Below are 24,303 nucleotides of genomic sequence, written 5' to 3'. Positions count from 1 at the left end.
CAGTGTTCCCTTGTCCAACCTGACCTCCCCCATTTCTCTGTCCACTCTGTGTTCCTTCTCTATTATTCTCTTCACTTGTGCCACTCATCTCTCCATTGACAAACTTGCCTACTTTACTCTCCTTCTCTTCCACAACACCTCTTGCTTCCTTGGTTCTTACATTCATTTCAGTCATTCTCTTGCAGCAACAGTTTCTCCAACTGACTCATACCAAATCCATTCAAATGGAGCCCATATCTTTTATACAACTATCTGTCCCTCAAACCACACATCACAGAATGAACTCCTTTCTCATCACACTCTGCTAGCATATCATTCATAATCTTCACTTGCCTCTTTAACTCATCATTATCATACCTGGACAACATGCTTGACTACCTTACCTACCACACTTATCTTTCACTCTTCTTAACAGCCTCATGACATCCCTTCTTACATTCTTCTTGTTACCAGTCAGATCATTCATGCCAACTACCACTACCAACTCTTTTGCTCGCATAATTCTCTTATCCAGTACTTCAACCACCCTGCTCATTCTACCCCCCAGAAAACAGACCTTGTGTGACTTTTCATTCACCCTTATCGTCGATATGCTCTCAAATCATTCGATATTTCTTTCAAATCTTTTGTCCCATTCTTCCTCATATTCCCATGCAAATTTGTAATTCTCTTCAGTTCATTCCTCATATGTTTAATCTCTTGCCTCATCTTTGCCACTCTTCTTTCATATCTTGAATTAATTTTTCAGTGCCATTTATGCAAATTGCATTTTTAATACCTTGCAGGTTTGCTGGCTTAAGGCTCACCACTGCTAAATTGCCAACAGCTCTCATACTGCTTGCTGCCGCTAACTCGCTGTCATTTATGCACACCGTCTTACTACTCAGCAAGGCTAACTCATTGCCACTTTTGCCCACTGTTGTACATTACCGCTCAAACTTTGCTGTTACTACTCATACAAAAAAAATTTGATAATATGAAAAAATTTTATTCAAATTAAATTGCAATATGTTCTTGCAAAAGTTACAAATTTCCTAAGGATGTAGTTAAGTAATTAATGTACAGTGCTTACAGAAAACTGCAGAGACACATTTCGGTATTCCATACCGAAATGTGTCCACTCTGAACTGCGATGCAGCTCTCATAATGTCATATCATGCTTAGCAAACAATTGATTCAGGAGTTCTCGAGGCAAACTAGCTCACTGTTCCATCAGACCAAGGATAAGGCCATGTTTGTTTTCTTGAAGGGAATTTCGAGCAGTAATATTGAGATCTGGGGAGTGTACTGGCCATTTGATTCAGTTAATATCCTTGGTTTCCAGAAGTATCTCCACTGCTTGTGTACGATATGATGGCATTGTTATCCATAAAAATGAATTCTTCTCCTATAGCACGGCGGAACAATCAAATGTAACATTGAAGAACTTCATTGCAATATCATTCACCAGTCATAGTTCCTTTTTCCAGCATTTGTAGCTTGGTGTGTCCATTAAACATAATACTTCCTCACATCATGACTCGAGCACTGCGGTAACTATCCTTTTCAAGAACATTCTCGCAATGGAAAGCAGTATCACTTTCATGGCAGATCAAGCGCCATGTAGAATCAGATTAAAGACTAAAATGACTCATCTATTAAGAGTTCAGTAAAACCCCGAAGTTACGTGGTAGGTGGGACCAACAAAAAGCGTGTAAGTCGAATTCGCTTAACTCGGGGTATAATTTTGCATGTAATTTATATATACAAACATACAATTGGGACCAAAGGTTTACAAAAACACCTATATTGTTTAAGAAATGTAATCATAATTGTAGTTTTTCGTACATAAAAAAAAGAAAGTTATTTCGATGTTGATGGTTTCATAAAATCTAATAGAGTCGTCTGACGGCATAATGTCTTTTTCTTGTCACGCAAAATTTCTTCATAGCAAGCTAATGATTTTTTTATTCCTTGCCTTGTGGCTACAATTCATTCCTTGTTAAAATCTATGTCCTCCAAAATCTGTAAACCTTTCTTTTATGATTGTTCTTAGGATTTTAGATTTTATGATTGTTCTCTTACTGTGGATTCCTGTAGATCGAGCTTCTTTGCTAGCTCACAAATTTTCATTCTGCCTTCAAAATCCTTAATAATGTTGAGTTTTGTTTCCAAAGTCAATGTTTTTCTTTTCTTGCTAGCTGTAGAAGAAACGACTTGCTTCTTTTGGATGACTTTATTATTCTTTATGTGATAAAATTTTTTATCAAGAACATAACATTAAACAATCGCAATTTTATGTAGACTATAAAAATCGTGTATGAATGGAGACTGTGCGAAACACGTCAGTGCTTATTCACAGCATGTGCGACACTGGCGAATGCAGCCGGCGCCTGAAAGATACGACTAGTGGTGAGGCATGAAGCAGGATGGGAATACGTACATATAAGAAACCACATAATTCCAGATTCGCGTAAGTCGGGGTATGACTGTATATTGTCCAATTTTTATGGATACACCACTGAAAACATGCTCTGTGATGAGGTGTGGATAAAGGGATGCAGACTACAGGCTTTTGGGTTTATAGGCCTACTTGTCATAGACATCTTTATTATTATTGCGTGACACCTCCTGGGAGTTCAAGGACTCATCGACAGAGGGCACCTACTCTCCAGCTCTGTCTCCATCAACTACAGTGAACTGCAAATACGCCATCATCATCTACACAAACGCCATCTACTGCCCACCACTATCACCACTGGTATTTTCACAGACAATCACAAACATTCATGCCCATGGAATGGATGCTTGTGATTCGAATCTACAGCCTTTTGGCTGGAGAGTAGATGCGTTAACCACTTAGCCAGCCAGTCTTGCTCAGTTTGTTGAGATATCTTTGTACCTGTGCTTGGAGTTGACTTGCAAGCTGACTTACCATGGTGTGTCAGCTACATTTTGCTGCTATAACAAAAAATCTGTCTTCATGCTCCATGGTAGAGTGAGGATGACTTTTTAGTAAACATCTGGAACACATTACATTGGTTTGAAACACTTCCCAGAGCCTGGATGCAATGCTTCATGAGATTCCAAACTCTGACAACAGTAATTCTATGGCCTTCCTCAAAGTTTCCAATAATTCTTCCCTGTATGAAATCATCTAGATGATGTCTTTGAGATATTACAAGACATTCAAGTTTGCAACTTTATTCCGTCATGAAAAGAGCTTCCTTCAAATACATTTTTACTTAGTGCAGCCTTTTGTCTTTTATCCTATTGAGCTACCACGTAACCTCTTTGTGTGAAATTCAAAAATTTGAATGTCTACCTACTTTCTGTTTGAAATTTTCGATTACACAAATTGCCACAAGCTGATTCATCAGAATTCAGTTGTAATCTTCATAAATAGTGTTCGTCCTTAGGTTTTGGATGCCACTGTATATTATCATTGAATTTTTCTGTATGCCTTTCTCTATTTATCCATTTCTAGCCATTATATATATATATATATATATATATATATATATATCAATATATATATATATATATCAATAAATAAATCTGTTTCCCATTAGGGGCATATGCAGGTGAAGGGAAACCTCCTCCATACCAGCCTCATCCTGATTCAGAATCACAAAATGAAACTAATGGCCCTATTGGAAATTGGGAAGGTTTTTCTGATAAAGCTATAAGGCAAGCTTTTGTTAGGAAGGTAATGTATTTAAATCCTATTGATATGAAATGTTCAAAATATAACTAATCTATAATTTTAAAAAATGTAATTTTTTTTTAATAATGTTAAGGATAAAACTGTGCAATTCATATTTCTCTATTATAATGAAAATGATGCTCTCTCAAAGCAACCCAATTTTTTTTTTTGAACTCTGTATTGCGTTTTTATTTATAATTAATATTAGAATTACAATAAATATCTGTAATTATTAAGAAGTGCTTTAACACTCAGATAAGTGGATAGAGGCATGTTTATAGCGTGTGTTGAATGCAGCAAACAGGCCAGGTATTTCTGAAACAGTGTTTATTATCAACCTGTTCTTTGGGTGCCTTTTATTAGATGTTGACTTGAATGCTGAATTAACAAGGATGTGCTGGCAATTTAGGACTTGGCTAACAATCGTATTTTGTATTAGCTGAAACCACAAACAAAGGAGCTGGGTGATTTCTCGTACATCATTCTAGTGGGTCAGTGTTTAAAACAGATTTTGCTGCAAGGCAGGAAGAATTTGCATGTCTGCTGGTCATTGTCTATGAGGTACCATCCTTCCTCCATGGTGTCTGATTCTGGTCAAAGTGCATTTCCATCTAAGCTGTCATGTAAACAGACAAACCTACTGGTTTCTTAGTTTCTCAAGACCTGAATTTGTCCAAGAGAAATCTTTTCACAGCGAGAAGGTTACTGCATGGTGTGCAGTTTCTGGCCATGGCATAATTGGGTCCTGCTTCATTGAAGAGGGTGGTGTAACTGTGACCTTGAATAGCAAATGCTACATTAAGAATGTATTGGTTCTGTTCACCCAGGATTTGCATAGGATGTGTTGTGCAAAAAAAAATTAAATAAATACGATTGTATGAAACTTCCCAAAATTTGGGAAACCTAGTCCACCTATAAACGCCCATACAGGGTGCACCACCTAGATAGATGGGACTTTAGTTACTCACATGTTTCACTTAGTATTGTGTTTTATTTGAGTGTGTTACAAGAGTTGTTTGTAATCCCTGAAGATGTCTCAGTGATTGAGATGAAATATTGGAAGCATTAAAATTAGTTGTAATTCTTTCCAAGTGCTGTACATATTTTATTAAACCTCCAACATGTTGTACAAAAAATATTTCATTTTGTGCACAAATATTCCATTAGGATGGAGCAACCTGTCACATATCATGTGGTTCTAGAGCCTATTTATCAAAACACTTCCCTGGGAGGCTCAGTTTGAGTTTCACAGAATTCCAGTACCCTTCACGTTCTTGTGATCTCACATTGCTTGATGTGTTCATTTGGGATATGTTGAAGGAATGGGTATTCCACCATGAACTATCATCAATCTTTGATGAACTTAGGGATAAAATTACATGATATGTCTAGCAGATGTCCCAACCATTCTCCAATATGACAGAGAATCTTTGCATATGCTACGAAACCTGTCTTGAAATACAAGGTGACCATTTCAAGCATGTAATCTACTGTCGTTAATGCATCATATTATATTTTAACATTGCATTGGCCAGGTCATGTCCTAATTTTCCACTCTTTGGTTATCAGAGAATCCATCAGATTTTTGTATTTATTTGACTTAAAAACAATATTTACATTTTTAGAAAGTTGGGTATTCTGGCAGTGGAGCCTGCTACATTTTTAGAGCATCCAGATATGCATTTTATACAGTCATTTCCTCTTGTGCAGTTATTTCAGTTATAGCATTAATACTTGGTCACAAGAGTCTGTTTTATGATAATGGATAACAGTGGTAGAAAATATTCAAGAGGAATGTAGTCAGAAGTGTATATCAACACTCTTATAGATCTTATATAATGTGGCTTGATATACTTACTTAAAATGCTGTCAGAGATTGACTCAATTTTGTCTTTTAAATTTGAAAATGGACATGCATATATAACAGTGCATTTAGTGGTCTGCTGTTGGTTTGTCAGTTTGGTAAGAATTCTTTGTCACTTTTAGCACATATGATGACTCAAAAATGGTAAAGGGTTCTACTTATGGAGGGTTAGTAGCATTACTCTGTACATAGTGTGTGTGTTTTCATTTTCTTTTATTTCTAGTTTAATAAAAAAAAATCAATCTTCATGGAAAGTTCTCAAAAAAACAAACAAAAAAAAACATGGTCATTTCAAGAAACCTGAATTCACTTCTCCAGTTGTTAGCAGTCATGGTATTCCAGAGTGTTTGTTCCTTAATTCACTTATTTGAATTTAAAAAAATTGAATTCACTTAATTTACTAAAATCAGGAAAGATGCAAGTGAAGGTGTTTCGACACATGGTTGTTGGGGAATTCACATTTGGGACATGGAAAGACGATTATAAGAAGATGAAGCTAACCTTTGGCAAGCAACAAGTGACTGATGCTATTGATGGTCTTAAGTAAAATGATTGAGGAGAGCAAGCTACATGTAATTGGATGTGGCAGTATTTACATGCAGAAGGAAATGGCTATCTCTGAAATTGTCATGAGTCAGGCTGAAAACTAAGATTTAGACAAACATCATAGAATGTGAATGGGTGAGAATGAATTCACAGGAGAGCAAGAGGTACAGCCACTGGTTTTTAAAAAAAAAAAAAAAAAGCATGGAATTTGTAAAGTTGCAATCTTAGGTGAAATTTGATTTGCGGATGCCAAAGAGACTGATGACTATCTATCATAATTAAAAGGAAGTTACCAAAGAAAGCAGTTATGTTGCAGAACAAGTTTACAATTATGATGAAACTTAATTTTATTATATAATTCCTGATCAAACAGTAGCTTATAAATCCAACAAACAAAAGTCACAGGACTTTAATGCAATGAAGAACATAGTGACATTGCTGTTTTTTGTCAATAAAACCAGCATATGCAATTAAACCACTGTGCATAAGAAAGTTGAGAGCTCAGGGCCTTTTCATCACAAAATGATGTGCGCATCGATATGTTTGTATTATCACATTAAGGATGGTGATACCTGGATGATGATGGAGATTTTCAAAGGATGATTTCATAAAATTTTTTTGTGTCATCAGTACATAATCATTTAAGGAATATGAAACCTAAAGCACTTTTATTACTGGATAGCTGTCCTGCTCAACCTCCTGCAGAAATCCTCATGAGCTGTGATGTGATGTGGTGGCAAAATAAAGTTGAGCTATTTGCTAAAAAAATGACTCCAAGATCCAACCCGTGAATCAGTGCCATATATTGACTTTTAAAGTGCAATGCAGGAAAAATTTAATTAAATGAATAATTGATGAGGAAGCATTCATAACAGAACCTAAAGTACATACTAGAAGTTTTTGACTTGCAGAAAAGGCATGGGGAACAACATTGTAATCTGCAATTGAAAAGGGGGAATGACTTGCATGAGGCATATGCAGCTTGACTTCGAGGAGCCAGAAAATGATGAGGAAGAGGAGGATTGTGAATTACACAAGGGGACAAAGGGCAAGTGGATTTTATCTGGAACTGGTTGCACAGTCAAGACTAATGACCAGATCAATATAGATGATGTTTAACTGATGAACACTTAAGCAACTAGACAATTATAACAGATGCTCTCTGAAAAATCCAAACTGAAGCATCTTGTGGCAGTCACAAGATGTTGCTCGTGTCTCCCCCCCCCCCCCCCCCCACACACAAAAAAAGTGAAAAGGCTTTTGCACCATGTCAATGGATGGAAACTGCATAGCAATAGTTGGGATCAGCAAAAAAAAAATCACTGGAGGACTTAACTCTGGATTCATTTATTAATGAAATCGCAATGTAATCAGATATTTTTTCACTATTAGAATACATACTTTGTTATTTTATGATTTTTAAAAATTTATAATGATAGTGTAGGTGTTTTATTCTTATCAGTAAAACCTTTATTTCTAGCATCCCAAATATTGTACAGTTCAAGATAGTAATATATTTCTTTTCTGTCAAAGGAATTTCTGTACTTAGTGCTCCAGGTAAGATTTACCAAGCATACTTAAAGTGGCTAAAAAAAATTTGTGGAAGGAAACTTGAACAAGTTAAGTATGAATAAGGATTGTAAGTTTTGTAGATCTGGAAGAGGCATATGACAGGATACCAAAAGAAAACTGTTCAAAACATTTCACATATGTTGATGGAACATTACATAGAGCCATCCTGAGTCTATATTTAAGGCATAAGTCAGCAGTTAGAATTCAAGATGGCACAGGAAGATAGATGTGAGGCAAGGGTGCACATTATCTCTTCTGTTAGTCATCTATGTGGATCACAATATGAAGAAAAGTGGCATTAAACCTGATATCAGAATTGGAGACAATCTCAGCTCTTTACTTTGTGTAAATGATGTTATACTCTTGAATAAATTCATTACTAGTCTGCAGGATTATTTAACTAAATTGAATAACTGCTATAACAAATTTGAATGAAAATCATCATTAAAACGATAATTATGAAAATAGGGTAGGGGCACATTGAATACATAAACTACATCTTGAATGGAGAACACAGAACGAGTAGAATATTTCTGCTGTTTAGGAACAATTTTTTGTAAAGATGGTAAATATGGAAATAGACAATAGAATATTTTAAGCAAAACTGGTATGGTGAGGAGTTAAGTGAATAAGTTTATATGGAATAAGAGAGAAATTAGCCAAAACACTACACTAGCTGTATACAATAGTATTCAAACCAGTTTTAACTTAGAGTTCTGAGTTGGGTTAGATCAGCGGTCAGCAACCTTTTTGGAGTGAAGAGCCATTTTTAAAATTATATCTGTTAAAAAAAAATTTAGAGAGCTGCACGCAGTGATAAGCAATCAATGGTCCGCGAGCTGCATGCAGCCCCCTCAGGTTTTTTGTGCGGTCCACGGTGTTTGTTTTGTATGTCAGAATTAGTATATTTTAATTAAAAATCTATTTTATGAATGTTGATTTTTACATGTGGATTTATTTGTGCAGGTTAAAAAAATTAAAATATACCTAAATAATGGAAAATAAATTAATACTTTCTTATCAAAGAAAAAGAAAATATTCTTTATGCAGATCGAACTGAGTATTTGATTTACTATTTAATTGCTCATTACTGCTTTAAATTTAGAAAGTACATTGAAAAATATTATAATTAAATTATTTATTCAGTTTTTTTTTACAGTAACACGTTATCATACTTGTAAAACACAGGGGTGACATGTCACATGAAATTATATGATATTTTTAAATATTAAATAATAAAACAAAGATTTCCTCCTCCTTGCAAAAAATATGTATAAAATCCAATAACATACCTATTTCTTTAATTTTTCTAAATTTAAAATATCTTCTTAGTGCGACTTTTGCTGTTGAACTTCTTGGGATAGTTTCTCAATTATGCGGCGAATACGCCTTAATTTTCATTTTCAAACATGACGAAAGACTCACGTTGTTTAGTTGGTTTCTCAACTTACTTTTAATAAAATTCATATTAGAAAATGTTTGCTCACAGAAATATGTTGATCCAAAAATTGATAGAAGTCCAAATGCGTATGTTTTTAACTGAATGTAAGTGTCTGGTAAACAATTCCATGTGTCAAATACAATTTAATCTTGCTTTTTAAGATCTTCTATTTCAGACCATTTGTGTTGTATTACAAGGGTAGATTTTTGTCTTTCCAACTCCTCCAGGTCAGCTTCAAGATTTCTAAATTTTGAATTCCACAAATCCTTGGTTTTCAGGTCCTCTAACTCAAGTTGAAATGCAGCCTCATCAATTCCAGCAAAAGATGAAAAATTTAATTACAAGTGGTCGCATTAAAAATGACATAATTGCCTTGTTCTTTCTAAACTCCTCAAATCTCCCATTAAATTCAGATTGCATATTTACCACAATTTCTTTGAAAAAGGTTAAATTTATGGAATTATTATCAGCTTTTTCATGTTGATATTTCTTCAACGTAGGAAAATGCAATAATGTGCCTTTCTCTAAGTCTGTCACAAACAAATATAATTTTTGTTCAAACAAAATCACTTCTAAAATCAAAACTGCTGTATTTCCCTTCCCTTGTATTTTCTTATTTAGTGCATTTAAATGGGAAGTCATATCCACCATAAAGTAGAATTTTTGTAACCAATGAGTATCTTCTAACTGTGCATATTCAAGGTCTTTTTATCTTAGAAACAACTTAACCTCTCCAAGGCAGGTGGCAAATCGCATCAACACCGCACCTCTGGAAAGCCATTTTATTCTGTTATGCAAAAGAAGATCGGAATATTCGTAATTGATTTCTTAAGAAGTTCACAAAATTGCCGATGTAGCAATGTTGCCATTATTTTGTTAACAATTTCTGCAAACCAAATCCATCACTACTGTTATCTCTTTTGGAAAAGTTTGTGCACAAAGTATCTCTTGATGGATTATGCAGTGAAAGGAAAAATGCAAAATTTTTTTTTTAAATAAAGAAACAAAACCTTTTTTTGTACCTTTCATGCTCGGTGCCCCATCGGTCGCAATAGATATTATTTTGTTAATATTAATACTCTTACTTTTCAAGCAAGTGGTAACAGCAGATTCGATGTCTTCTCCACGAGTTTGTCCTGTAAGTGGCCGTATATCGAGTAATTCTTCCTGAGGTCCTTCAGAGTTTATGTATCTATAAATAAGTACAATCTCTGCAATGTCATCCACATCGCATGATTCGTCATAGGCAATGGAGAATCCTGGTGTTGAATTTAGATCTGTAACCTACTGATTTGTTATATCTTCTGCCATTCATATAGTTCTGTCCCTTACAATCTTAGCAGATAATGGCATGTCTTTTATTTTTGTAATTATTTCTGCTTTGTTTTTAAAATCGCAGAAGAGAAATTTGGACATTTTAATAAAACATTCTTTCACATATTCGCCGTCCGTAAAAGGTTTTCCTCGTTTAAGAACTTCTTAAGTGGCCACAAAACTAGCAATAATTGTATTTCTTGATGCTTTTATCCATTTGGAAAATGAACATTTAGTTAGGCAGCTCTTCTACTGCCTTTTTTCTTTCATCTCCCCGTGGATATGCTTTGTCAAATGTATCGTGTTTATTTAAAAAATGTCTTAGTATATTTGATTTTTTATTGTTTGAAAGCTTTTCATGGCATATTAAACACATTGGAAATCCTGCTGTATTTGCTACAAATGCATAGGTTTCGGTCCATTCACTTTTAAACTCCCGATTTTCTTGTTCTGTCTTTCTCTTCTTTGCTGACATTTTAAATACTATAAAAATATAGTATTTAAAATGTTAATCACACAATCATTTACTGGTGAATGCTAACACAATCACCAGTAAATGAAAGCACTGCAACGTCCACTACAAAACTTTACTTGTTTTAACAAAAAAGTGAGCAGATTTACAGACCACACCTGCACTATATGCAAAGACAATGGGCACGTTCAGACAGGCAAGCGCTACATGCAGTTAGAAGTGCCACTTTTTTTTTTTTTTTTGTAAAACAATAGGTGCTGATATGTATTCTTTGCTAGAGGAAAAGTTGAAAGTAAAACAACAGCCCAATTGTATGTCACTGTTAATAAAGATGCCTGTATGTTGTAGCATTGTGTACTATCCTAAACAAAACTAATGTTATCTGATTTGGAGCGAAATTGTTGACAGGAAGTTTATAGTACCATCATAGTACCCTCTGTACATAGAAAGTAGAGAGGTTACCATTATAGGGTACCATTGAATGTACATAGAAATTTTTAGCATTCAATAACATGTGAACAGAAGTAATCTATGGCAGTATGGTAACTTAAAATGCATTACGGGAATGATTAGTGAGATTTTTAATCAGGATTGCAAGAAAAAAGATTTGGAGAAAGACCAAGATCTATGTAAATTGATACAGTTCGTATTACACCTTAGAAGAATATAATGTGAGATTTTACAGTATTTAAAGTTTTAAATAGCAGATTTCCTATGAAGAACAGCATTTCATTTGAATGATTCAAAAAAAAAAAAAAAAAGTTCAAGACTGGTGACATCACTCTCAAAGATCAAACTTACTCTAGATATTTACTCAATTATCCTGAGAGAGAGGACATCAAGATGATGATGCCACTTGTACATTTTCATCTTATTCCAAGCGAAACTGCATTATCATCTGCATCAATTTAAAAGGTCATTAATGGAAGCTGTTCCTGCAGTGTTTGATAGTTCATAGGCTAGTCATATACAAACTTTTTTATTGAGGGCTGCTGATGACCTACTTATGTATGAGCAGTAACTCATCTTACCACATTTCTTCTTGTGAAGCATCATTAATTTATCAAGAGAGAGAAGAGTATATCTTAGCATATTGTGGCCTTTCAGAAGGATCTGAATAGACTAAGTGGGCAGATGAATGGAGCTGTAAATTTAATGTTGCAAAGTGCAAGGTCTTGAAATTTGGTTGGCAAGATGCAGAGTATACAATGAATGGAAAAATTTTAAGGAGTAGAGGAGATGAGAAATCTTTGAGTAATTGTGGACAGACCCTTGTAGTTTAGAGATCACATTGCTAAATTTGTAAGATTATTCCAACAGATTATAGCAGTAATGAAGACATTGACATGCAGAAACAAAGAGGTTATGGTTGCCTTGTATGAGGCTTTTATCAGGCCATATATGGACTACCATGCACAGATTTAGTTGCCTGGTTTTCAGGGTGATGAGGATGTATTGGAGAAGGTCCAAAGAAGGTTTACTAAGTTAGTGTCAGGTCTATGAATTGTCAGATATATGAGGAGAGAGAGATTGAGGGAATGCAACTTAGAGTTTTGTGAATAGAAGAAGAGGGGATGTGATTGAGACATAAGTTCGTGAGGGATTGTTATCAGATTAACTTGGAGAAGATATTTCATAGAGTAGAGGGAAGCAAAGGTGGAGCTAGAGGCCATTCACGCAAGCTGTAGGAGGGTGTGTGCAGGGGAGCGAGAAGCAGGTTCTTTGCATGGAGAGTGATTGGTGAGTGGAATGCATTGCCTGACAGTGTGAGTGCAGAAACTGGAATGGATTCAAGGCGCAGTTCGATGATCTTTTGAAATATGAGTGTGTATAGGTCTCCTGCAATGAGTTATGCACTATGGCAGATCTTATCAGATATAGACAAAATGAAGTTTTTACTTTATTTTTTTTTTCAATATGCATTTATATGGTTGCATCTGGTTATAAATTTTTCTTTGTATATACTGCATTGTTCAACTTCTTTGCTATGGCAGTGTGGTCTTAGTTTATATTATTATTATTACCACTTTTTAGAATTCATGCTATTTCCACTCATATCCAAAGACAATCCATTCTAATTGTGCACCACTATAAGAGAGAGAGAGAAAGTTAGCTCTCGCTCCTTTCTTGACTGCATTCATTCTCAACTTCCATGGATACACTCGTCCTCTTCCCACCTTTCATAAATTAAAAATTCCATCTACTGGTATACTGTATGACTTAAAAGTTTTAGGTGTGTATAGTATCACCCTTGTTTCTCTTGTTTGCCAGTGTCTGCAGTCTACAAATTCTTGATTTGTCTTCATAACCAATATTTCAGTCCTGATATCTTTCTCTCCTTGCACCTTCTTTGCTTATCAACCATGGAAGTCGAGACCATATCTGTACATATTAATCCAGGTTATATCAAGGCCTTGTAATGATGCAAGATGACTTCCTTATCCTTACATGTCAGTGTTTGTTTACTATTGTAGTTATCCAAAGTTGTATTTGGAATCTTGGCTATATGTCTTTTTAATTGCCTTGGTGCCTATAAACCTCTCAACTAACAGAATAGATCCTATATTATTCTGTATCCTGCATGCCCATAGCCAATTGTTACACAATCTTTAGGGAAATTAATAATAATTTTTTACTAGAGATGAAAAGTGGTTTATTTCACCAGTTATAACCCATAAAAGCACTGAATTCACACGTGAACTCAGTAAGTTTCTGCGCCTCAATAAGAGTTCTTGAAAAGGGATTCATGTTGTCAGCTAGAATTACAAATATGTGGTCCACTTCAAGCTGTTTCCAGAAGGGCACATTATCTATACCAAATCCCAGTTCTCAACAGCTAGAGTGCATGTAATTCTGTATGAGTGTTACCTGGCACTAGCCAGAATAGGTGGATGCTTCTCCAACTGACATCAGATTTCACACACACACACACACACACACACGATTAAAAAAATATATATATATATATAGATGGAGCTGTAACTGTTGTTTTGTTTACAGGAATGGTATCCTCAATTGTTACCTGATCTTTTGTATTATGTCTCATTTGAGAAAGTGTTCATTTACACTGTCTTTCAGTCCTTAATTGTACTACAGTCGTTTGACTATTGAAGCTCGTTTGTTAGACTTCGTAATCCTTCGACTGCCTCTTGCATCAGTCATGTTTTGACTACGTGCCTGATACTGACTTGATGTTTTCAGTTGTTTATTATATCATTCTCAGTATATCTGAGACAGTTCAAAGCCTTATCAATTTAGACACAGTAACTTGTCATTGCATTTATCTTCATCAAAGTGGTCCTTTGTGTTGTAAATTGATCAGAATAGCACGTTCCCTGAACATCAATCACCTGTTCTTTTCCAATCCCTATCCTCATCAGTTTCTTTCATGGCAGTGCAGTTACATCACATAATACTGTAATAATACCCAGCTTGTAAGTAATCTTTTCAGCCTAGAGTGCATTTTAGCCACATTGAACTAGCAGCCATTAACCATTGCCCACAATGTTAGTTCATTCCTATCATAGTGCACGATTGCTCTTAAGTTTAACAATTTAGCATCATCAACAAGCTGACTACCCCCCCACCCTCCCAGTCTCAAATCAGTTTCCATATGATTAACTTAAAACAGCAGTAGTCTGTGCACATAATCCTGTGGTATGCCCATGGTCACCTGTCTCATCCTTGTTTGTACTCCATATATCAGTAGTACTCTGGGCTGCTGGAGGCAATCATAAATGTATTGTCAGTGAAGGAGTTTAAGGGAAGATGTAATGCAATTAACATTATGTGAATAATGGTTGGTGTTAGCATCCTGCAATGAATTAAGACTCCATGGAGATGTTGGATGATGATAAATATGAACTGTTATAGTATTTATATTTTTGTCTTTAGGATTTAATTTACTCAGATGAAAAACAATTAGAAATCTGGACACTGAAACCCAATCAAGTTAATCATAATATTATGAGCTCCAAGTAGGATAAGAATTTTAAGTGGTGTAATACTAAATATTTTGGAGTTCATATTCTTGTAAGCTCTTGATTGCTTTCAAAATTTTTAAAGTTTCAAAAGGCAAACATACATTTACTTAGCTATAAAATTTCTTGAATACTTATCTTTTTTTAATAATGGGATGAGTTTGATCTTGATAATTTATTCTGTCCAAGTATTGTGTATGAAACAGTTGGGAAAGATGACATCCTGAAAGGTGCAGCTTTTGATGAGTGTCTGCTGAAAGTGCAAAGTCCACTGAAAGTACAAAACATGGATAGCAATTGGTGCCAGAGGTTGTTAGAGTGTGAAGTGTAAATGGTACAACAGAATGCTTCCATAGATCAGAGATGAGTGTGAGATGTTTGGACAGATTAGCAAGTGCATAGTAGTTGATCATTATGAGAGATTTCATCAAGTGTACTAACTTGGAGTTAGAAAGTGGAATCAGTATATGGTAATAAGGCAACAATTTTTACTCATCCATTGACAATTATCCTTTTTTTGTATGTGAATCTTGCAAAGGCTGGAGCCTATAGTATATTAGTATTGTGGGTGGGCTAAGATAATCAGGAAACTTTGTTTTAGAGACTAAATACGGTACTTTTTCAAACCACTTCAAGCCTTTAATAAGCAAGGTAGTGGATTCATCTTGTGATTCATCTTGCACTGGGCTGTGAATCTGCCACCTATAGAGCTCTACATTTATCCATGCATCAGTTGAATTTGAACCCCATTACCTGTTCTCCAAATCTGAACATGATATGGATTCAAATCCAACCGTTGCATGGATGTTTGTGGAGCGAGATCTTCAGGTGGCAGATTCACAGCCCTCTATACAAGATCATCAGTGCAAGACTAGCAAGTATTCTTAGGCAGTGTGTGTTAGAAAATGAGGATCACATTTGAATATAGTCATAGCATCAGAGGACTTCATTGTTAAGGTTTGTCAAGTGACATTAATTAATTGATAAGAGCAGTCATGGTATTCTTTGAGGGAGGGATTTAGAGGAGGATTAGCATGCATGTAGAAAACTTAGGAAGAGAAGAATTGCTTTATAATTACAAAGCAGTCTTTATTATACTTAATTCAGGTGATCTTTATACTTAATTCAGCATTTTACACAATCAACATGTGCAAATTCACTGTTAATTATTCATTATTAAAGCAGAAATTAGAAATGGCTTGACAAATTTTAACATGGGTTCATAAGCCAAAAAAAAAATATATATATATATATATACAGGTAACCCTCATATAACACGGTACTTATACAACGCGATTTCGATATAACGCAGTCTACAAATTGTAGTAACCCTTGTTCACGATGTACCTATACAATGCGGTTTCGATATGATATGGTCTACAAATTGTAGTAATCCCTTTTCTTTTCAGATATTTTTCACCGCGCGACTTAAAAACCAAAATTTATCTTCATTAAATTTGTGTCTGCCCGTATCATGCATGTAGTTATAAGTAGCGAATTTATATTTGGGAAAATACCCTTTAGCATTTTTGTACGTCAGTTGCTTACCATATAAAGTGTTTATTGTTGAAAAGTATTTAGTTTTCTACCAGGAAAGACATTCAAAATCATAAGTGTGTACATACGTGTAACATCATAAGTACGCTGGATGCTTGCTGGAAAAAAATATGACCCGAAGCCATTCTGGAACAAGTATACTTGGATGCCGAGCTAAGGTGTATAATAAACGTCACACACATTTTTGGTGTAGAGGACTTTTGTGATATGGTTGAAAATGAAATTAGTGAATTAATTGATGGGGAAATAGATTTAAATGAGGAGAAACTAGTGCAATTAATAGATGACGTCGAACCAAATGACGGGGAAAGTTCTGCCAAAAATTCTAATTCATCACTTGAAAGAAATTAGAAGGATTGGGCTTGCCAAGAAAGTTAGGAAGTTAATTTACGGATAATAATCCCTCAATGGAGCGCTCTGGAAACTTACCGAGACAATTGGATATTTATGTAGCTCCATATTATGAAATTAATTAAAAAAAAAAAAAATTGCAGCATAGTGGTAAGCAAGGTCTTATTATTGACTTCTTGATAACTAAACCAGCCGAAGTATGCAATGAGAATTATACAAATGATGTCCAAGAGATTTCCAGTGATGAAGACGTCTGCCACTCGTAAATGAAGAACATCTATGAAATGTTATGTTTGGGGAAAGTTAAAATATGCACTTTATTTTATTTTATTTTGCCCCAAAACATTTATGCATTATGTGTAATGAAGTTTACGTACAATTCATAATTTTTATAATTTTATACTATGTATTTGTTTCATAGTTTATGTTTCCTTAACTTACATGAACTACCTGAATCAAATAAAAATATATTTTTGTTAAATATGTCATTGTTGTTTATATAATTTAAAAAAAAAAAAAAAAACGATTTCGGAACATAACCTTACTTTTTCTATTTGAACTCTGTCTTGCATAACGTGATTTTTATAACGCGGCATTTCTATGGAAACTAACATCTGCGTTATACGAGGGTTACCTGTACTTTAATTTTCTGTAATTCTGGTATCATTACATTGTCTCAAAGATGCCCTTTGCTGTAGTCAAGATACATAGTATTCATAAATATCAATTTTTATGGCTATTTTTCTTTAGGAGTACCTCTTATATGATGTCATTGGCTTAATTTTTAGGGCATTATTGATGTTCTAAAGACATGAAGAATATAAGGAAGGAATAATTTTGGACCTACCTTTGTAGGATGTTCCCTGTTGTCTTATTTTAGAGCAGTATCAGGCATATAGCGATAGTAATTTATATATTACTGCTGAAGTATGACTGAAAGGAAGGGAGGGGTGTGGAAATGTGAAGATAGAAAGATGTGGGAAAATTGCGGATAAGACACAGGTATGTAAATTTAAAACCTGGGTTTCAAGGGTGGGGTGTGAATTCTTTGGGAAGAAGGTGAAAGAATTTTTTTGTGGGGGGGAAAAGGAGAAGGTTAGAATATCATGAATCAAGATTAGGGGTGGCTCACAACCTACTCCCACCCCTAATATTGATTCATCATATTCTATCCTTCTCCTTTCCCCTCCCAAAAATTTTCTAACTTTTACCCCCAAAGAACTCGCAGCCCACCCTTGAAACCTGGGTTTTAAATTCACATTCCTTTTGTCTTATCTGCAATTCTCCCACATCTTTCTATCTCCACATTTCCATCCACCCCTCCCTTCCTTTCAGTCATACTTCAGCAGTAATATAAATGTTTATCGCTATACGCCCAATGCTGCTCTAAAAGAAGATAACCAGGAACATCCTACAAAGGTATGTCCAAAATTATTCCTTCCTTATATTCATGCATCTGTCTTTAAAACATCAATAATGCCCTAAAAATTGAGTAAAAAGCCAATGACATCATAAAAGGGGTACACCTAAAGAAAATAGGCAAAATAGCCATAAAACTTAATATTAATTTAGAGTAGTAACATGTAAAATTTTCCAGAAATAATATCTTCATAAATATCAGTCGTAAATGGAAAAGTTTTCTTAGAAGGGTGAGGCTTTGGTTTCTTTAATAGTGACTCAGTCAACTGCTACGATAACTTTCTGAATGTTAGATTGGCAGTGCTTTATTATTTTGTTTGATATGCTATCTGTTAAAATTAATTGTAAAATTGTAAGTAAAAATAGATGAGGCTTCATTGAATTCCCTAAATAAATATGTTATTTATATTGTTCAACATTTAGGTATATGCTGTGCTGATGATTCAGTTAGCTTTCACAGTAGCTGTGATTGCACTTTTTTTGTTTCAGTAAGTATTTTTTGATTGTATAAAAAACTTATAAAAGTTTAATGATATTGCATTTGTAAATTGTTATTGCTGTTGAAGTTTTATACTTCAGTGAGCAGATTTTATAATTATTAGAAACCTCCAGGAAGTAAAGGACTCATCAAGGGAAGCTATACATCATCCATACCAGCTGTCATATTTTCTCTTAAATTCATTCACATTAGATGCACTCACCACTTCAACGGGCAAACTGCCTCTTGCTCACTGCTCTCTGAGGGAAAAATCTGACTCTTACCCCTTTCTTAACTGCAAACAAACTTCCATAGATGTCTTGTTCTCTCCCCACCTCTCACATAACAGAAACTTTTATCAGGTGTTATCCTATAAAACTCATTCAGAAATTTATAGACTTTGATCATATCATTTCTCTCTTATGTTAACCAGAATCTGCAGTTCACATGCTCTCAGTCTATCTTCATAATTTGCATTCCACAATCCTGATATAATCTTTGTAATACTTCTCTGCACCTTTTCCATAGCTCCTCTGAACCAAGGAGGCCTAATCAGTGCACAGTAGTCCACATGCAGTCTTATCAAAATGACTTCCTTATCCTTACATGTCAGTGTTTGTTTTAGCATTTCAATTATCCTCTGAGTTGTATTTGCAGTTTTTGCTATGTGACCTTTGGACTTTGAATTCTTATACACCACCATAACTCCAAGATCCCTAGATACTTCAGCTTCTTGTAGCATAACCCTGCTAACATAATATGCCATTGGAAATCTCATCATGCTGAAGTGCATAACTTTATACTTAACTAACATTGAAAATAGATATTCCAGCCTATTAAAATCATTGTCAGGTTTTATCAGCCATGAGAGGAGAGGTCAAGACCTTTGACATGGCAGTGTTGTGTGTGCAGGGGAGGGGTACACTGGGTAGTTCTGGAATATCGGCATCCTTGATTGCTTGCCTATTATTGCATCATCAGCAAAATAATTGAACAACAGCAGTCCAAAGACTGATTCCTGGAGTACACCACTGGTCACCTTAAATTTGACAGATTCACATCCATGGTATACCATTTTTTGATACCTATCTGTCACCCATGTACTTATCCAAGTCAAGAGTTTATATTCCAATCTCATATTCTCTGTCTATATGTAAGTATATGGCAACAGCCTTTCATGCGGTATCCTATCGATGTCTTAGTAAAATGTAACAGTATTATAGTGTATCCATTCCATTTATCCAGTTCAGCCATAATATTGCTATAAAATGAACAAATTGCACATCCATTTCACTCTCACCCTGTGGTCTTCAAACTTTAACTGCCGTATTTAATCACTTTTCGAATTCTTTTTTAGGTTTGAAGTTAATATTCATGCATATAACTTGATGATTATTTAAGACTTATTACTCTGTAGCTTTTGCAGCTGTGCTTATTACTTTTTTGTATATTGGAATGATAATAGCCTTATTCCAACTTTCAGTGTTTTTCTTCTTGCTAAATATTGAGTTATTTGACAAACAGAATGTCTGCACATTTAATAAATTCTATCTTCTCCGGGGAATTTTTCTGATTTACTTTGATGTCTTGCTTGTTGGATTCGTAATATTATTTCTTCCACTGTATAGTTAGTAGTTAGTATTGTATCAAATTTAGTTTTACTATTTTGCCATAGGTTGTGGAAGAAGTGCGAGTTTTCTCTTTGGTTATATCAAATTTAGCCTTTTCTTTTACATCCTTATTGATGTTTCTTAGAATTTTGTATATATTTTACAGTGGTCTCTTACAGTAAGAGATCTTACAGTGGCCTCTTCACTGTAAGATCTCTTTCCAGTTTTACTATGAAGTGATCCCATGTTTCTGTACTCTTTTTTTCCTGCATGCTTTATTGCTCTTGTGCATTTGTGTTTATAATTAATTTTGGCTTCTGGTGATTTTATATTTATCCATTGTTTACATTCTTCTTTATTTTGTTTAATTATTGCTTCATTGTTCTCATCTTTGTTTATTCCTCTTTTCATCATTTACTTTTTTTGTTCCAAGACATTTTCTTCTTGCATTTATTAATATGGTTTTTAAATTATTCCATTTGATCTCTGTAACATTTTCTTTTATTTGCTCGTTTTTTTTTTCATTTATTCTTTGCAAATGAGTAAGTAATTAATACTTATTGTGCATAGGAGTAATAGAAATAATTAATACTTATCATCCAAGAGTTGAACATTAGGATTCCTGGAGATTTCTCTTTGCATTGACTTCATTAATTTTAAACCATCTTTGGAGTATTCTCAATTAACTTGTTATATATAATGTGATCTGATTTCATTTCTGTACTTTTGAATACCCTGTTATCTAGTAACATGTTAGCTGTTTCCTATTAGCTATTATGTAGTCTGTTATCCTATTTAGGTTTCTTGTTTCCTAATAGAATTTATGACAATATTTATGCTTGAAGAAAGTATTAGTAATTTTTAAGTTGTGAAGAAATCTCTAACTCTGTATCCATTTCTGTTGCATATAGCTTTGTCATTTGTATCTATATTTATATCTAGTGGAATGTTTCCAACTCTGGCATTGTTATCTTCCCCTGGGACATAGACACCAATAATAGTAAGGAAGCCATGACTTATTTGTGGTCTTAGGTCTAGAATTCTCTCTCTCCAGTATTTGTGATATTTTTTAAATTGATTTATGAATAAAAATAATCACTGCTGCTTTTGCTCTTTCTTCTTTTTTGATTCAACTGTGTAGTTTTAGATGTAAAAATTATCTGTTTCATCTGAACCTTTTTTCCTTTGTTTCAGTTATTACTGCTAATTTAGTATTTCTTTCTATTGAAGTTTTGTCTAGAGCTTGGTATTTTTGATGGATACTTCTGACATTCCAAATAGCAACACTCCAGATTTTCTTGTTTATTTTCATTCTTTTTCCTTTCCTTGTCCTGCTCATATCTTTTCACCTGTCAGTCATTTTCCAGAGTGACAAAATTCAGCTGGGTTGGTTACCAGCCATCTGCAACATAGTTTAGTTTGGTGGTGGGGCTGTCACCTTAAGGCCTCCAAACTTGCCTTATAATATTTACCATAATGTTAATACATGTGTTATTTATAGCTTGAGGTCATTATTTAAGATATTGGCTGGCAGCAATACTATATCTGAGTTTAACTGTTCAATTGTCCTCCCTCCCCTCCCCCAAAAAACACTTTTTTTTTATGCAGTACTGATTTCACACTTCTTACTTAGTTTAAACAAAAAAAAAAAAAAAAAAAACTTAAAACATGCAAAACTTTTCATATTACTAAAAATAACTAAAAGTTTAATTATAGTCATGCAGAGGATGTAAATCATCTACTCTTGAGGGATTAATGTTCACACAAAACAAAGTGTGCTTAAAGAGGGATTGATCTTACTTTTCTTTCACAAATATAAAAGAGGACTCCTTTCCTTTCAGTAGAATCAGGAGCACATGCACAAGTGAGCAGTGCTATTACCAAAAATTACACTATAGAAACAAGGCAATCTCACTGAGACCTCAAAAATGGTTAAAACCAGTCTGGGTAGTGACATCTCCTTATAATGTAATTACAGTATTACATTCCCTAGGGGCTGTGTTTTTACATTATGAGAAAATATCAAGGATAGTGAGGGAGCTTGCTCCACCTTTGCTTCGAGTTGCCTTGGTGTTGTACTACCAAGTGGTCATTTACACTTGGATTCTCCAATAGTTTTTCGGTATATATGAAACTCATAGATTCGTAGTTCTCGATCTTAGAGTTTTGCTTACTGGCAGTTGAACAACAAGGGATTTGTATCACCTTAATTAAGACAATTTATTACTGACAGTGATGGTAAAATTTGATTCTCAGATACTAAGAAAAAATGATGTCATCATTAATATTTAACACCCCAACCAGCCATGGCATTTATAAATGTCAAGCTAAATCTGGATATGATTCTGTAACACCCATTGAATAACATGGATAAGAAGTGCAATTTGGTCTCACTATTTCATCCACCTCAGCCATTAGGGAGGTTAAGTGCTTAAGGTAGTTGCTCAAACCAGATTGAAGGAAAATTTTAGTCATGTCAAAACAAGATGATAATGAATAGAAAGTACTAGAAAATCCAATACTGTTTATTAGTAGTATTTGGGCTTCTTTTATCCAAAAACATTGTCAATTTCTTTGTAACATGTGAAGTCAGCTTCAGGAAAAATAAATAAATAAAATGCTGTTTCCAATATACATACACACACACACGAGGGTGTGCTGAGAAGTTGTGCTAATCACCATGAAGGAATTGAGTAACTTATGCATTCTTCTACATATTGCCAACAAAGTGTTATACACTTGTTACAGTGCTGCTGCAACATTTGCAATCCTCTGAGAAAGTCTTTCCCTTGTTGCACAAAATGGTAATTTTTGTTATAGGTGTTTATCAGAACTTTTCACCCCCCCCCCCCCAACTTGACATAGGGAAACACATATTACTTTCAAGTCTCAACGAAATCCAAACCGGACAGAAAACATGGGAAAAGACCAAAAATCGGAAAAGTTTAAGAAACTTGGGAAAAAGAAAAATTTGGGGAAATATGCTACATTGAACATTTGACGCATAGCACATAAAGAAGAAGAATTAGATAAAATTTTAAATGAAGAAAATATAGAAGTTGCAGTTCTTACAGAAACGTAAAGAAACAACTAATTATCATATATAGTGTTTTATTTATACAGGATAAACAAATATGTGCAAAAGCTGGTGGAATGATTTGGATCCATAAATCAATTAAAGCAAGAATAACTCATTATTATACATACTGAAATGAAAGAATAATAGAAGTGTGATTAAAATTAAATAAAGCAAAGTTAACAATTGTTCGAATGTATGGCCCCTGAAGGAGCAAAAGAAGAAGAAAATCATGACGTTTATAAACAGTTACAAGGAATATATGAAAAACTAAATAAAACAGACCATATGATTATAGCTGGAATCTTAATGCCAGAATGGAATGAAAATAATTAATAATATACATAAAAAATATACACAAATATACATGGGTGTGCAAGAGGACAAAAATCAACAATATGTGGAATTATAAGGCTGATGATTATGACAAGCTTAGAAGACAGCTTGGAGCTATAACATGGAACGAGGAGTTGAAGGGTAAGGAATTAAATTCTGTATGGGAACTGAGAAAGAAATACATAACAGCATCAATGCGTGAATGTATCCCAAAGGCCAAAATGCTGAATAAGATAGATGCAAAATGGATGAATGAGGGGCTTAAGCACAAAATCTAGAAGAACAAGGTACTTTGGAGGTGGTACAAGATGAATAATAGTAATAATAATAATCAGTTACATGAAGAGTATCAAGAACAAGCCAGGAGAGTGACTCAGTTAGTAAGGAAAACAAAAATGCAGTATTAACAGAAATTGGCAGATCAGGCAAAGAAAAACCCTAGAGAGTTTTTAGATATGTGGAAAGTAGAAGGAAGAATGATCATGGTAAGATGATAATGGATAAAAGTGGTAGAATGGTAACTGCTGCAGAAGACATTGAGGTATTCAGTGATTAATTTATAAGGGAGGTATTTGAGAAAATAAACCATGTCAATAAGGCAA

At 34.3% G+C, this 24,303-nt stretch overlaps 1 protein-coding gene across 3 annotated transcripts in view; it reads left to right on the top strand.

Annotated features, from left to right (window-relative positions):
* LOC150093822 (protein lifeguard 2-like) overlaps positions 1-24,303 on the top strand; it is a 355,713-nt gene that overhangs the window by 170,454 nt on the left and 160,956 nt on the right. For all 3 annotated transcript variants that reach the window (XM_090413186.1, XM_090413185.1, XM_090413187.1), the window contains 2 exons: positions 3,552-3,688; positions 18,625-18,689. In XM_090413186.1, the coding sequence (XP_090269312.1) occupies positions 3,552-3,688; positions 18,625-18,689 (202 nt within the window). The remainder of the gene's footprint in view (positions 1-3,551; positions 3,689-18,624; positions 18,690-24,303) is intronic.

This window comes from Typopeltis vanoorti, chromosome 23 (assembly GCF_054136105.1).
Source record: "Typopeltis vanoorti isolate ZY-2024b chromosome 23, IOZ_Tvanoo_1.0, whole genome shotgun sequence".
Taxonomy (NCBI): Eukaryota; Metazoa; Arthropoda; class Arachnida; order Uropygi; family Thelyphonidae; genus Typopeltis; species Typopeltis vanoorti.
The sequence above is the reverse complement of the archived record's forward strand: the minus strand, read 5'-3'. Positions and strand labels throughout refer to the sequence as shown.